The sequence below is a fragment of the Bos grunniens genome, chromosome 29, assembly GCF_055505025.1.
Source record: "Bos grunniens cultivar Pamir isolate PY7600 chromosome 29, Bosgru_T2T1.0, whole genome shotgun sequence".
Lineage (NCBI taxonomy): Eukaryota > Metazoa > Chordata > Mammalia > Artiodactyla > Bovidae > Bos > Bos grunniens.
In genome coordinates this window covers 23926778-23944053 of record NC_141193.1, presented here as the reverse complement: position 1 = coordinate 23944053, position 17276 = coordinate 23926778, and the positions used below count along the sequence as shown (strand labels likewise).

The 17276-nt window shown below is 36.9% G+C and overlaps 2 protein-coding genes across 2 annotated transcripts; both read left to right on the top strand.

Annotated features, from left to right (window-relative positions):
- The first annotated feature begins 3357 nt into the window (after window positions 1-3357).
- LOC147342343 (olfactory receptor 8G3-like) lies at window positions 3358-4528 on the top strand. Its single transcript, XM_086384124.1, has one exon. It carries the CDS (start codon window positions 3575-3577, stop codon window positions 4526-4528), a length of 954 nt encoding a protein of 317 aa, XP_086240250.1. The 5' UTR covers window positions 3358-3574.
- A 10143-nt stretch (window positions 4529-14671) lies between these two features.
- Window positions 14672-15610, top strand: LOC147342342 (olfactory receptor 8G3-like). The gene has a single exon (XM_086385093.1). The coding sequence runs from the start codon at window positions 14672-14674 to the stop codon at window positions 15608-15610; it is 939 nt and encodes a 312-aa protein (XP_086241219.1).
- Window positions 15611-17276: the final 1666 nt, after the last annotated feature.

Below are 17276 nucleotides of genomic sequence, written 5' to 3'. Positions count from 1 at the left end.
TTTTTCCTAATTAGACTCTGAATCAATACCCAGAGTATAAAATTGCCATTCATATCGACCACCCTTTACTAAGAGCCATTACTTTCATCAGAGGTCAGGACATATCATTACCATGGAGGCTATTAGGCTATGACACCTCAATACCTAACAGCCCTGCAAGGTTAGTATTCAGAACTATCCACCAGCATCATCAGATTTTCTATTTCCCTTCAGAGAAATTGGGGAGAAATACATAGGTCTGAAATTTCGGGGAACAAGGAGTGTGTGTCTGAATCCCAGTCCTGACTTTTATGATTTCAAATCATCTGCTGTGGCTCTGCGCTAAGTGCTAAGTCACTTCAGTTGTGTCCAGCTCTTTGTGACCTCATGGACTGTAGCCCGCCAGGCTCCTCTGCCCATGGTGATTCTCCAGACAAGAATACTGCAGTGGATGTCTATGCCCTTCTCCAGGGGACCTTCCTAACCCAGGGATAGAACCTGCATCTCTTACATCTACTTGCATTGGCAGGCAGGTTCTTTACTACTAGCACCACCTGGAAGCCCTCTGTGGCTGCCCCCAAGTGCAATTACAAATGCAGCTAGCTTTTTTTTTGTTTTTAATCACTATCTGTCCTCACTGTAATATTCACACTACATTATGAGCAAGGAGAGGTGGTTGGATGGCATCACTGACTCAATGGACATGAGTTTGAGCAAGCTCTGGGATATGGTGAAGGACAGGGAAGCCTGGCTTGCTGCAGTCCACGGGGCCGCATAGAATCAGACACAACTGAGCAACTGAACAACACCAAATGAGCAAGGACTACTTTATGAGAAAGGATACTTAGCTGTACCTGACTGAATAAAATTATGACCAATACTTCCTTCTCTACTCACTTCAATGGAGGTAGTGTGAGAATTTTGTTCATTTATGGGGAGTCTATGTTAATGTATTGCTGAGCATCTTTCAAATGATTTTATTAAAAACTCATGCTTATTGATACTTGCTGTATGTAAGGCACCATGCCAAACATTGTATTGAGTAAACACTGTAGTGCAGAAGAAAAATCAGTAAATAATCCATAATAATTGATACAGGTTTATTTATGCACTAAATATAACATAAGAAATATATTCATGGGCACATAGAAAATTTTCTCATCAACTGGGTCTTCCATGGTTAAAGTTCTTAACTAAAGGGTCTTTAAAATCAAGTACATTCTATAAGATAAAGGGAATAGAGTGAGAAGAGCTAAAGAAATTTGTTGAGTCAAAAATGAGAGCCTATTATGCTCTTTTGTGAAATAATTAAATCATGTCATACCTGTTGAAGCATTAAAAAGAAAACTTTTCTTGTCAGATGATGTGAATCTTGGAATGGCAAAGAATTTGTCTTGACTTTATTTGAAAACCATGGAAAATATTCATAATTTAAGAAGTTAATATTCAGTAAAAAAATTTCAAGCTCTATATTACCATATGTGTTAATGCAGAAAGGAGCAACAAGAAGATGTGCTAAAGAAAAGAAAACTTAAAACTCTGGCCATGATTAAAGAATAAAAATGTTGGTCAAATAAAGCATCTTATAGAGAGAAGCTGAATAGATTAACAATAAAATAACATTGACATTTTCTTAACAAGAGCCAGGGACAGGGCTAAGCTCCTTGTAAGAATCATTTTACTTAATTTTCACATAAAACAGATTTTTGCTTTTTCAGAGTTGGAGAGCACACCTGATTCTCTCAAGATCATGTGGCAAGTATGGGGTTCAGGGAGGTTTCAATGCACTAATTCTAACTTAGTATCAGGGATTATGTGTGTGTGTTTAGTCACTAAGTCATGTCCAACTCTTTGCGACTTCATAGACAATAGCCCGCCAGACTCCTCTGTCCATGGGATTCTCCAGGCAAGAATATTGGAGTGGGTTGTCATTTCCTACTTTAGGGGATCTTCCCAACACAGGGATCAAACCCAAGTCTCCTGTGTGTCCTGTATCACAAGCAGATTCTTATAAAAATTATAAAACCATGAAACAGTGAAACTGAGATGTTAAAGATTAAACGTCAAGCATCAAGCATTTCTTGTTATTAACAATGCCTGCTAAGTAAGTAGTTATTCAGAATGAAATCAACATTTTGATTGTAAGATCTGAATATTTTGATGGTTGGAGTGTTTTATTGTGAAATGAAATATTTCTCCAACAGTTTCAAGCAGTTATTTTTCTCCACTCTATTGATGACATATAAAACAAGCCCAATAACTCTTAAATAAAGCAATATGTTGAACTATGAGATACCTGTCAGGTGTCATATGAGTTTTTATTTTTCTAGAAAAATATCCTCAGTTATTTCATCCATTCTAATATGGAAAAATTTTTATCATAGTTCTGAAATTTTCCAATTTTTTTCTCTCACATAAAGTATTGCATCTTGAACTGAACAGATTAATCCAACAATTGAGTTTTAACTAAGATTATGATTTTCCATTTTATAGAATCTAATCATTATCTGTACAAATGTAAACTGAAAGTGAGTTGATCTTTAAACAAAAAACACATCCCAAAGTTAACCAATACTAAATTTAAATTAAAGTTTCTATTTGTATTTTGTTTGTGTTCTACTAATCCACATCTCTATCATCTTTGAATTCCATAAAGAACATCTGCAAAATACAGGATAATATTAATAAAAAAGACCAAAATAAATGAGACATAGTATTTGTCCTCAAAAATGGATCTCATATTTAGGGGGAATATAAATAGTTTTATCACCTCTTCCATCAACCTTGAAGTGCAAATTGCATGCAATAAACTTTGCACACTGATCCCCTGGTCACAGTGGTGGAATACATAACCTATACTGAGGTCATTATATTCTGACCCCCAAGATTATCAAAATTAGAATAAAGGAGGAAGGTTCCTGAGTCTGGAAAAGCTGCTGAGGTATAAGGATGATGTCTGCCACACAGTTATGTATCTGCCCTCTGGGATCAAAATCCAGGGAGAAGGAAGTTGGGACATTAAAGCTGTAGACATCAGGTGAAATGATAGTTTCCCATTCCTTCAAATATTTTGGGTTATGACTCTAGTAAGGAAAATAGCTGAAATTAATACAATTGTTTTTCATAGATTTATGAATCCTGTTAATTTATTAGAGAAAGCACACACTATTCTTACATATTCTGAGTGAAATAAAAATACCATGCCATTTTACATGAATATCATTAAGACATATGTAAAGATTATGGGAATAAAGAAAAAGTCTTCAGAGGTCTCAGTAGTAATGTTCACCCTGATTTTAACAATCTACAATCAGTATTTTCTCTTAAAATCTTATGAAGTATCTTAATTATAAATTTCATGAAGAAGTTTGATTTTTTTTTTTTCTGGTTCAACTAGGATCATTGTCTCAGAGAAGCAGGAGAGAATTAGAAGACCTCTGCATCATGAGTCTCTTTTGATGAGACATCCAATAATGACCTTCCCAAATTACTCTCCCCAGCACCCACTCACATGTACACACAGACACTCACACACATGCACACATGGGCATAAAATCTCATTTTCTCTTTCAACTTAGAACTGATTGAGAACATAATGGACCCTGGAAATCATTCCTCAGTGACTGAGTTCATCCTCGCTGGACTCACAGAACAGCCACAACTCCAGCTGCCCCTTTTCCTCCTCTTCCTAGGAATCTATGTGGTCACGATGGTGGGGAACCTGGGCATGATCACACTGACTGGGCTCAGTTCTCACCTGCACACCCCCATGTACTATTTCCTCACCAACTTGTCCTTTATTGATCTCTGTCAGTCGACTGTCATTACCCCCAAAATGCTGGTGAGCTTCGTGACAGAGAAGAATATTATCTCCTATCCTGAATGCATGACTCAACTTTATTTCTTCATCATTTTTGCTATTTCAGAAAGTCACATGCTGGCTGTGATGGCATATGACCGCTATGTTGCCATCTGCAACCCCTTGCTTTACAACATCACCATGTCTTATTACATCTGCTTCTGCCTCACAGTGGGAGTTTATATTTTGGGCATCACTGGATCCACAGTCCATACAGGATTTATGTTGAGACTCTTTTTCTGCAACACCAATATTATTAACCATTATTTCTGTGATCTCTTTCCACTCTTGGAGCTATCCTGTTCCAGCATCTATGTCAATGAATTATTGGTTATATTCTTAAGTGCATTTAACATTTTGATTCCTGCCTTAGTTATTCTTTCTTCCTACATCTTCATCCTCTCCAGCATCCTCCAAATCCACTCCAAGGAGGGCAGGTCCAAAGCCTTCAGCACCTGCAGCTCTCACATCTCAGCTGTTGCTATTTTCTATGGATCTACTGCATTCATGTACCTGCAGCCATCATCAGTCAGCTCCATGGACCAAGGGAAAGTGTCCTCTGTGTTTTATACCATCATTGTGCCCATGCTAAACCCCCTGATCTATAGCCTACGGAATAGGGATGTCAAATTTGCGCTGAAAAAAATTCTAGACTGTGCAAAACATGTAGGAACAGAGCCAATATCATGATCCATATCAGTCATGTAGACTGCTGAGGAATACCAATTCTTAATTATATAGAATATATTTAATAGAGAAACCTCTGTCCTTAATTTATCCTTTTGTAATAGGTATTAGTAACTTGTTTTCCAGTTAATATGTTATTTGGACTCTGAGAGGTAAATACTTTGGAGATCAGGTCAGAACTAATAAGTAATAGAGGAGAGTATTTTAAATTAATAAAAATTCTAAGATGTTGCAGCTAATGTTCCCCAGCTATGAATCCATTAGGAGACCCATTCAAATTTGTATGTCTCTGTTGTTGTTCAGTCACTCAGTCATGTCTGACTCTTTGTAACCCCAAGGACCGCAGCACACCAAGCTCACCTGTCCTTCACCAACTCCTGGAGTTAGTTCAAACTCATGTCCATAGAGTCAGCGATGCCATCCGACTGTTGACCATCTCGTCCTCTGTCGTCCCCTTTTCCTCCTTACTTCAATCTTTCCCAGCATCAGGGTCTTTTCCAATGAGTTGGCTATTTGCCTCATGTGGCCAAAATATGTCTCCCTGAGTTTACTCCTGTTTTATTTTCATATTATGTTTCATTACATTAAATATTAGACCACCTTAGTATGAAGTTTAAAATTTCACAAGGTCTATAACTGTGATTTTGTAATATTTTTTGTTTACTTTTTTTTAAATTTAAATTTATTTATTTTAATTGGATGGGTTTTGTAATTTTTATGTTCTAGTTTAAATTTCATTGAGTGGTATAATGTTTTCTAAACTCAACATTCAAAAAACTAAGATCTTGGCATCTGGTGCCATTACTTCATGGCAATTAGATGGGGAACAAGTGGAAACAGTGACAGATTTTATTTCTTGGGCACCAAAATCCCACAGTGACTTTAGCCACAAAATTAATAGATGCTTGCTCCTTGGAAGAAAAGCTATGACCAACCTAGACAGCATATTAAAAAGCAAAGACATCACTTTGCTGACAGAGGTCCATATAGCCAAACTAGTTTTTCCAGTGGTCATGTTTCAATGTGAGAGTTGGACCATCAAGAAGGCTGAGCACTGAAGAATTGATGCTTTCAAATTGTGGTGCTGGAGCAGACTTTTGAGAGTCTCTTGGACAGCAAGGAGATCAAACCAGTCAATCCTAAAAGAAATCAGTCCTGAATATTCATTGGAAGGACTGGTGCTGAAGCTGAAGCTCCAATACTTTGGTCTCCTGTTGTGAAGATCTGACTCACTGGAAAAGATCCAGATGCTGGGAAAGATTGAGGGTAAGAGGAAAAGGGGGTGGCAGAGGATTAAATGGTTACATAATACTACTAACTCAAGGAACATGAGTGAGCAAACTCCAGGAGATAGTGTAGGACAGAGAAGCCTATCATGCTATAGTCCATGGGGTCACAAAGAAATGGACACCACTTAGGGACTGAACAGGTTTTTCTCTGTTAACTCAGGTGGTAAACAATTTGCCTACAGTGCAAGAGACCCTGGTTTGATTCTGGGTCTGGAAGATCCTCTGGAGAAGGGATAGGCTACATACTACAGTATTCTTGGGCTTCCCTGGTGGCTCAGCTGGTAAAGAATCTGCCTGAAATGCGGGAGACCTAGGTTTGACCCCTGGATTGGGAAGATCCCCTGGAGAAGGGAAAGGCTACTTGCTCCAGTATTCTGGCCTGGAGAATTTCATGGAGTGTATAGTCCATGGGGTTGTGAAGAGTCGGACTTTCACTGAGAGATTTTCACTTTACTTTGACTTAGGGACTGAACAACAACAGACCTCATTAAGTGGTAAAAATGCCTTATAAGTAATTTTTCTAAATAATGGCTTAGAGAAAGAAGGAGGAAGGATGGAAAAGAGGTTGAAAATGAAGAAAGAGAAGAATGGAGGTGTTGGGCTGCAACCCCACAGGCCTACAGGCCTGTTCTTTCCCAGCTTGAAGATCAAAGAAAGAGCTCAAAGTCAGTATTAAAGACATCAATGGTTCAATGGATTTTACACTTCTGAAGCAAGATCCTGAAGGGACACCCCACCATGTGCAGCTAATGGATGGGCAGGGCATGGTGACTGTCTTCACTCTGAGGAGAGAGGGCTGGAGTGGGGGAGATTACAGGTTATAGGGGAATTGACCTCAGATAGCCTCATTAGTTACCACAGAAACCAGCAGAGGGACACATCTCTCACTGCTCCTAGGCAAAAAGAAACAACTAATAGCTTGGGCCTGGGGCGAGGACACCAGAAGGTCAGTCATGTGAGTAAGGAGTAGGTGTGGTCAGGCAGGGGATGTACAGAGAACAAGAGAACAACCAAATTGAGTGGCTGATTGTAAGGAAAGAAAAGAAATGAGAAGATAAAAGAAAAAAAAAAAAGAAATTTCAAATTTCTTTCCCTGAAACATGCCACTACATGGCATGTATTTTGCCTCTTTTTTAAATATTTTGTGAGAAAACCTTTAAGAATTGTGTTGTTATTTCTTAAATGTAAAGATCAATGAAAGCATTTGAAAATGTACTATAGTTTACATTATGAACCACCATACAAATAATGTTATAAAGATTCTTCATGGGTGCGTGCTCACTTGCTTCTGTCATGTTGGACTCTGACACCCTTTCAACTGTAGCCTGCCAGGCTTCTCTGTTCATGGAATTCTACAAGCAAGAATACTGGAATGGGTTGCTATGCCTTCCTTCAGGAATATTCCAGACACAGGGATCAAACCCATGTCTCTTATGTCTCCTGCATTGGCAGGTAGATTCTTTACCATTAGAGCCACCTTACTGTTGTTGCCTGGAACAACAGGCAACTCAGGTACTGTTGCCTGGAACAACAGGCAACTCAGGTACTGTTGCCTGGAAAATCCATGGGTGGAGGAGCCTGGTGGGCTGCAGTCCATGGGGTTGCTAAGAGTCGGACATGACTGAGCGACTTCACTTTCACTTTTCCCTTTCACGCGTTGGAGAAGGAAATGGCAACCCACTCCAGTGTTCTTGCCTGGAGAATCCCAGGGACGGGGGAGCCTCGTGGGCTGCCATCTATGGGGTCGCACAGAGTCGACATGACTTTGAAGTGACTTAGCAGCATTGTTGTTGCTCAGTTGCTAAGTCGTCAGAAGACTCTTTGTGCAGTATAACAGACTTCCCTGTCCTTTACTATCTCCCAGAATTTGCTCAAATTCATGCCATCCAGCCATCTAATCATATGTTGCCCTCTTTTCATGTGACACCTGGGAAGCCCCAAATCTGCCTTTAAAAAGAATGTGTTTCATTTAATGTTCCTGCAAGCTATTAAAATAATAGAAAGTGAAAGTGAAGTTGCTCAGTCGTGTGAAGTTGCTCACTCTTTTCGACCCCATGGACTGTAGCCTACCAGGCTCCCCCGTCCATGGGATTTTCCAGGCAAGAATACTGGAGTGGGTTGCCATTTCCTTCTCCAGGGCATCTTCCCCCCCAGGGATTGAAACCGGGTCTCCCACATTGTAGGCAGACACTTTACTGTCTGAGCCACCAGGGAAGTCTATTCAAATTTATAAATCTTGATGAGATCGTCCTTATCCTTGCTGATTTTTTATTAGATTTTTTTGTCTTATAATTAACATTATTAATTCATTTCATTCTATTTTTACTATATTGAGATTTTATCAAGACTATATCAAAATACAGTTTTGTCAAGATTACATCAAGAACGTATATACTCATTCTAAAAATAAAGTCCTCCTATCAAAAGTTTTGAAAATTGCATATGCTGTGCACTGGTGAAACAAACACCTCAGTAATGATATGAAATATTTTTATCATTCTAAAAGGTTCTCTCAAGGCCTTTACCAGATATTCTCCCACACTCCACTGCAGTCTGGAAATGACCTCATTTCTACTCTGTAGATTATTAGTTCTACTTTTCTAGATTTCTAGACTCCCATATAAATGGAATTATACAGTAGGTACTCTTTTATGTTTGGCTCATTTTAGACAACTTGCCATTTTTAAGATTAGTCCATATTTCTGCTCGCATTTGTGATTTACTACTTTTATTAATAAATGTATTCCACCCTGTGCATACAAGTACATATCACAATTCATTTACCTATTCATTAGTTAAATATTTGGGCTGTTTCCATTGGGTTGTTAGAACCAAATCTTCTATGCTCATTTTTGTACAAGTTTTAGTGTATACATATGTGTACATTTCTCTTGGGTAAATTACCAAGGAGTAGAGGTGCTAGGTTATAACATAAGTGTATACCTGACTTTCTAAAATTGCTGTACAGTTTTCCAAAGTGGTAGCTCTATATCCTCTCTAGAAGGTTCATATTGCCTCAAAGTTTTGCAATTGTAGGTTTTTGTTTGTCTGTTATTTACTTATGTATTTAATGCTAATTCAGTATAGGCATATGGTGGTTTGTCCCTATGGTTTACCTTTAGCTTTCATATCCTAATGAGTACTTATTTTATTGTTTTTTATGAACTTATTAACTATTCCTTTATCGTCTTCTATAATATATCTGTTCAGACAGTTTTTCTATTTTTCATTGGCTTGATAATCTTCATGTTATTGTCTTATCTATATTGTTTACACATTTTCAATAACATTCCATGGTGGCTTGTTTTAATTTTCTAATGATGTCTTTTATTTTTTTTTTATTTTTTCTTTTTACTAAGTAAAATTAATTTTTAATGTCCATAAAGAAAAGAAATCACAAGGAAGTACAAATTTTGAAGTATCTCTTCATAGGACAATGTGTAATCATTTTCTGTAGAGAGAATAAAAATATAATTCTGTTTTTCTTCCAGCAATGTTGATTGAATTTTCTTTTTACTGTCTTTATATTGCTAATAGTTTAGAACATTTTCTTTTGTCTTTTTCTTTTTTTTGAATTTAAATTTATTTATTTTAATTAGAGTCTTTTAAAGAATAGTTTTTAAGTTGGACAAAACAGAGTTTGTCAAAGTTATATGGTTAATCTGTGTTCTAAGAATTATCAAGCTACTCCAATATTTTTTATTTTCTTTAGTAACTTTTCTCCAGAAGTTGAATAGTTTAGCCTTCATGTTTATTTGTAAAATTCATTTCAAGTTCACCTTTTTTTTCCCCCTAAGTTCATCTTTATTTAGCCATTAAGTAGACATTTCAGATTTTCTGTTTCTTCTTTTCTTATTTTTAATCAAGTGAAATTCTTTTTAAATTTTACTTTGAGGCATGTAATCATAAAATAATCTATATACTATCAGAATAGGAGACTGCATATATGATTCTATATCCCTTAATTTGATGACTTTTTATAGCCTCTTACTTAAAGAAAAACAAAAGAGATGAATATTTTAAACATTATAATTGATGTTTGTATTTTGAGGTGTGTAATTACCACTTACTTTCTAATTAATAGCATATTGTAACAACTATAACTAAACAATTATTATTATTGTTACTACTATTTTTCAGGGTGCTGTATACTGTGCTTAATTGCTTAGTCATATCTCACTCTTTGCAACCCTATGGCCTGTAGCTTTCCAGGATCCTCTGTCCACAGGGATTCTCCAGGCAAGAATACTGGAGTGGATTGCCATGCCCTCCTCCAGGGGATCTTCCTGACCTGGGATCAAACCTGGGTCTCCCACATTGCAGGCAGATTCTTTACCATCTGAGCCATCAGAGAAACCCTTCAGGTGCTATATCTCTGCTAAATAGATAATGAGGTTGCTGGTCCAAGTTTACCAGCAGTAAATGGTGGATCAGGAGATGTACAAAAGCACTTGGACTTTAAGCATATTCACGGAAGCATCATTTATACCTAGTCCCTCAAGCAAAATATCTCCAAAATGGTGAATAGTGTGTCAATTCAGGTACCACATTTGCATGAGTCTTTTGAATAAAGATATTAAATATAATTTTTATTTTCTAATAAATAAAACTATTTAATATTATAAAACTAAAATAGTCTTTAGAACACATGTATCTGTATCTTGTTCTTCAACATATCTTTTACAATTATTGGGGAAATTATAAAATTATTAGTCATCATCCTTCGATTTTAGATCTGTTAGGAATTTCTCACAGGGTTATGGCAATAGCTATAAGATGCTTTTAGTTAGTCCCAAGTTAAAATATCCAAGTACTTTTGTTTTAGTAATGTATCATCATATATTGGCACCCCACTCCACTACTCTTGCCTGGAAAATCCCATGGATGGAGGAGACTGGTGGGCTGCAGTCCATGGGGTTGCTACCAGTCTGACATGACTGAGTGACTTCACTTTCACTTTTCACTTTCATGCATTGGAGAAGGAAATGGCAGCCCACTCCAGTGTTCTTGCCTGGAGAATCCCAGGGATGGCGGAGCCTCGTGGGCTGCCGTCTATGGGGTCGCACAGAGTCGGACACGATTGAAGCGACTTAGCAGCAGCAGCAGCATCATATATAAATACAGTTAGTATTATATATGAAAACAGAAATTTCAAATCTTACATATAAAGTTTGTTTCCCTCAATTTTCTATTTTCCCCTTGTGAAAAACCACTTTAAGACATTACTTTAGTGTATGTCTTTATAATTTCATGAAATTTTGAACTTTTAATTAGTTTGACATGAAATTTAGTGGGCTCTAACAAGATCTATTACTTCCTTGTTTACGATAAATAACCTAACAAGAAAAAATAACCAAAGCTATGTGACACTGTTCAACACTTGAGAGCCAATAGGGAAAGAGGGAAATTCTAATTATTTGTTTTCCCAGGAGCCACAGTTGTGGGGTAAGATTCTAGTGGGAGATAATCAATCATTGTTTGTTCCTCATCATCAGACACTTAGCACTGATACCCAGAGTATAAAATCCTCATCTATCAACTAACTTTTGCAGAGGGCCATCAGCTTCATCAGAGATCGATTAATGACACAAAATTATTATCACAGACGCTTTTAGGCATGACCCTCAACACCAAAGAGTCCTGCAAGGTTGGTACTCATAACTATCCGCTGGCATCATCAGAATCATTTTTGCCTTCAGATAAGTATAGGAGAAAATTGCAATTCAGAATTTTTAAGGAGGAAGTGTCTTAAACCCAGTCCTAACTTTTTAAATGTTAGATCTCTAGCACCCTCCTTGTGCACTAACAGATACAGGTAGCTATTTTTTCTATCTCTTCCTGTCCTCACTCGAATAGTCAACTCCCAAACAAGTAATATTTTACCACCTACCTTTCCCCTGTTGAAGAAATTCAACACACTTTGTTTACTCACTTCAACTCTGGCACGTCTGAGAGCTTCATTCACTTTTGTGGAGTCTATGTTAACTTTTCACAAAATTTTCAATCATTTTATTAAAATATCATATTTATCAGTACTTTCTGTATGGAAGGCACTGTTTTGAGTTACTCATCAGGTACAGAAGAAAAACTAGTAAATAACTAAATTAATAGAGATTAAAGTACATGCTAAATGTGACATAAGAAATGTATTCTTGGACACATAGAAAATGTTCTTATTAACTGTGTCTTGCACTTTTTAAGGACCTTGATTACAGTGCCTTTACTATTAAATAGGTTTCACAGGATAAGGGGGTAGACTGAGAAAAGCTAAAGGAATTTGATGAATTAAAAATGAGAGCCTACTATGCTTTTTTGTGAAATAAATTATGATAGCTGTTCCAACATTAATAAGAAAATATTTCTTTAGCTGTCAGACAATATAAATCTTTGAATGACAAAGAAATTGATGTGAACTTATTTAGTCACTATGGAAATTATTGATAGTTTAGGAAGCTAATATTCAGTAAAAATCTTCAAATATGTATTACCATATGTGTTAATGTAAAAGAGGCAAGAAGAAGGTGTGCTAAGGAGAAGAAAATTTAAAACATTGGCCATCATTCAGGAATGAAAATGTTGGTTAAACAAAAGATATATTGGAAAGAAACAATATATCAAAAGTAAAATAACAATATTTTCTTACTAAGATCCATTTAATTTTCACATGAAAGAGATATTAGTATTTTTGTTTTTTCAGAGAACTGGACAGTAGATGTAATTAACCCAAGGTCATAGGGCAAGTATGGAATTGATATGAAGTTTTAATCCATTACTATCTTAGTATCAGAACCTATAATAATTATAAATTCATTAAACATTGAAATTGGAAGAGATATAATAGACTATTTAATCCTACCAGCCATCAAGTCCTTATGTCATTAACAATATATCTGCTAAGTAACTAGTTATTCAGGCTGAAAGCAAAACTTTGACTAAGACTTAGTTATGTCTGAGAGTTGGAATACTCATTTCAGTCTGAACCCAAATATTTCACCTGTAATTTCAAGCAGTTAGTTTTACTTCAGTCTCTTGATGGTATATACAATGACACCAATATGTCTTAAGTAAAGCAATATTTTGGGCCATGAGTTAACTGTCCTATGCTACATGAATTTTTGCTTCACTCCAAAACTATCTTCAGTTTTTTTCAGACATTCTAAAATGACAGATTTCTAGATCATTTTTCTGAAACTGTCTAGTTTTTCTGTTACATTAAGTATTGTACGTCAGACTGAACATAGTAATCCAACTACTGTTTCAGTTTTAAGTAAGAATATAAATTTCCATTTCCTAGAATCTGCTCATCTTCTTTGCAAATGTAAACTAAACATATATTGGTCTCTTAAAAAAAAAATCACACAATTGACCAATATTACCCAAAATTGCATTTAAACTAAAATTCTTAATTGTATTTTGCATGCACTCTACTTACCTACATCTCTACCATCTTTGAATTCTATACAGAGCACACGCAAAATACATGATTGCACACACACACACACACACACAAAGACCAGCATAGAATCTTCTGTTTGCCTTTAAAAACCTTTCTTATATTTTTGGAATATGAATATTTTTCTCACCTCTACCATTGCCATGAAGTTCAAATTGCATTGATCAATCTGACTATACTGCCACCCTGGTCACAGTGATGGAATACCTGCCCTACTTTTAGGAACCTGTCCTGGTTCCTGAGATTATCTAGGGCTTCCCAGATATTGCTAGTGGTAAATAACCAGCTTGCTAATGCAGGTAGACATAAGAGAGTAGAGGGTTTGATCCCTGGGTTGGGAAGATCCCCTGCAGGAAGGCAGACAACCCACTCCAGTATTCTTGCCTGTAGAATCCCATGGACAGAGGAGCCTGGTGGGCTATGGTCCATAGGGTTGCAAAGACACGATTGAAGCAACTTAGCTTGCACACACACATGCAAAAGATTATCTAAATTAGAACAAGAGAAGATGACTTCTGGAGTTTGAAAAGCTATTGAGATATAAGCATGATGTCTGCCAATAAATTATGTTTCTGCTCTCTGGAGTCATGGTCTGGGGAGAAGGAAGCTGCCATATTAAACAGCAACCCTCAGGTGGTAGTCTTCCAGTGCTTCAGATATTTTGAAGTGGGATTCTAGTAAGGAAAGCAGCTGAGACTAATACAATTAAAAGTAATAAAGTTACTTTTCAAAGATTTATGAATCTTCTGTATTAACTACAGAAGACATGTACTCCTATCACTTATTGTGAGTGAAATGAATATTATGCCATTTGACATGCATATGTTAATATACACATATAGAATATGGAAGGAAAGAAAAGTACTCAGAAATGGAAGTGTGTGCTTAGTGCTTAGTCACTCAGTTGTGTCCGACTCTTTGTGATCCCATGAGCTGTAGCTTCCAGGCTCCTCAGTCCATGGGATTCTACAGACCAGAATACTGGAGTGGTTGCCATTCCCTTCTCCAGGAGATCATCCCAACCCAGGAATTGAACACACATCTCATGCATTGCAGGCAGACTCACTTGAGCTACCACAGAAGCCCATTCTGATGATTTTCAAAATTCAGAAATTGGGGTTGCCTCTGATAAAGTTATGAAGTGCTTGAATTATAAAGTTTGTAGAGTTTATATTTCCTTCTCTGATTCAACCAGGATCATTTTATTTTTGTCCCAGAGAAACAAGAGAGACTTGAGAAATCCCAGAAGAGATTGTGAATCTCTTCTGAGAAGGGATCAAATAGTGATCTCCATAGAATTTCTCTCCCCTATAACACATACACATGTGCATACACATGCATGAACATACCCACACTAAAGTATTGTGATTTTCTTTTATAGACTTAGAACGGACTGAGAAGATAATGGACCCTGGAAATCACTCCTTAGTGACTGAGTTCATCCTTGCTGGTCTCACAGAACAGCCACACCTCCAGCTGCTCTTTTTCTTCCTCTTCCTAGGAATCTATGTGGTCACGGTGCTGGGGAACTTGGGCATGATCACATTGATTGGGCTCAGTTCTCACCTGCACACCCCAATGTATTACTTCCTCATCAACTTGTCCTTTATCGACTTCTGTCATTCCACTGTCATAACCCCTAAAATGCTGGTGAGTTTTGTGACAGAGAAGAATATTATCTCCTACACTGAATGCATGACTCAGCTCTATTTCTTCATCATTTTTATCATTGCAGAGGGTTACATGTTGGCTGTAATGGCATTTGACCGCTATGTTGCCATCTGTAACCCCTTGCTTTATAATGTCATCATGTCTTACCACATCTGCTTCCGCCTCACAGTGGGAGTTTATATTTTGGGCTTCATCGGGTCTACAATCCATACAGGCTTTATGTTGAGAGTCTTTTTCTGCAAGAACAAGATGGTTAACCATTATTTCTGTGATCTTTTTCCACTCTTGGAGCTATCTTGTTCTAGCACCTACATCAACAAATTATTGGTTCTAGTCTTGAGTGCATTTAACATTGTGATACCTTCCTTAACCATCCTTGCTTCCTACATCTTCATTCTCTCCAGCATCCTCCAAATCCACTCCATTGAGGGCAGGTCCAAAGCCTTCAGCACATGTAGCTCTCACATTTCAGCTGTTGCTGTTTTTTCTGGATCTGCGACATTTACATACCTACAGCCATCATCTGTGAGCTCCATGGATCAAGGAAAAGTGTCCTCTGTGTTTTATACCTGCATTGTACCTATGCTGAATCCTCTGATTTACAGTCTGCGTAACAAGGATGTCAAACTTGCCCTGAAAAAATTCTGGAGATTGAAAAATGTGTATGAATAGAATCACTATCATGATGACACAGAAGTCCTTTTGCTCCCTGACATATAATATGTATTGAGTTTATTGATTTGGGAAACTTAGTGACATATAAAAAATATATATACAAAATTCTACCTCAGGCCTCTTCTTCAACATATATTAAAGTCATTATATATAAAATCAGAAACTGTGATTATGAATAATATTCTAAAAACCCTTGAGGGTTAAAGGAGTCTTAGTTTTATTTGCAATGATAATGCCAAGAACAAGAACAACATAGAGGAGGGAATGAAGATTTTGAAAACAATCCTAGTAACTATGTTATCAAAATTTTATTAAATATTATGCACTATTTCCAGCATTTGAAATGGATAACTTTATTTATATTCACAGCCTATATCAGAGTAAACCCTAGTCGAATTTAGTTTGATTATTTGCCCACAGTCCTAAATATAACAAGTGGTAAAGCCTAGCTTGTTTGTTTCCAAGACCTATGATTTTTCTCAAGATGATTCTTTGGCCCCATGTAATTGTGGGAGGCAGTGCTAGTAGTAAAGAACCCATTTACCAATGCATGAGACAAGTGTTTGATGCCGGGGCTGGGAAGATTCCCTGAAGGCAGAAATGGCAACCCATTCCACTATTCTTGTCTGAAAAAATCCCATGGACAGAAGAGCCTGGTTAGATACAGTCCATGGTGTGCGCAAAGAGTCAGACATGACTGAATATGCATGAACTAAGGTTTCCCTAGGAATTTTCTTCTACACATCAAGGAACTTCAGTTCCCTATAAGACTGTGTTGCTTTCCTCTAGATCTCCTTAATGCTATTTTTACTTTTATTTCATCTAGTATCATAAAAATAATCAAGATATATCTAACCCACCTAATCAAAACAAGAACAAAGGAGACTTACTATAGTCTCATATTAGAGACTTAAATTACTATATTTGATAGAAAAAAGTTTTTATAAAAGCAACCTCAACAACCTTGACATCTTACTGCAATGCTATAGCTACTTACAGAGCAACTGCTGATATGCTAATTTTTATCACTGTGGTATGATTAAGGCTGTTTTGCCCCATAATTTACAAATAATTGCTATTTCTTTTTTTTTCAAGATTTCTTTTTTTTTCCTTTTTTTAAAATTTAATTTAATTTTGTTTTTAAACTTTACATAATTGTATTAGTTTTGCCAAATATCAAAATGAATCCACCACAGGTATACATGTATTTCCCATCCTGAACCCTCCTCCCTCCTCCCTCCCCTACCATCCCTCTGGGTCGTCCCAGTGCACTAGCCCCAAGCATCCAGTATTGTGCATCGAACCTGGACTGGCATCTCGTTTCTTACATGATATTTTACATGTTTCAATGTCATTCTCCCAAATCTTCCCACCCTCTCCCTCTCCCACAGAGTCCATAAGACTGTTCTATACATCAGTGTCTCTTTTGCTGTCTCATACACCGGGTAACCACAACTAATTGCTATTTCATGTTGGTTTGTGTTTGAAATTTCTCTTCTCTGCCACTTGAAATATTGCTTTTCTGCTTCTGGACATTTGTCTTGTAACTATGAATTCACATGATATTTTAGACGCTCAATTGTCTTCAGTCTTTTCCCAAATAAACCATCTTACTCATTAAGATCATGCTCTTTGGATAGTGTGTGGCCTTATTCATCTGAGG

What these genes read in the sequence shown, in the direction of transcription:
- LOC147342343 (XM_086384124.1), top strand. Translation starts at nt 3,575, where the DNA reads ATGGACCCTGGAAATCATTCCTCAGTGACTGAGTTCATCCTCGCTGGA.
- LOC147342342 (XM_086385093.1), top strand. Translation starts at nt 14,672, where the DNA reads ATGGACCCTGGAAATCACTCCTTAGTGACTGAGTTCATCCTTGCTGGT.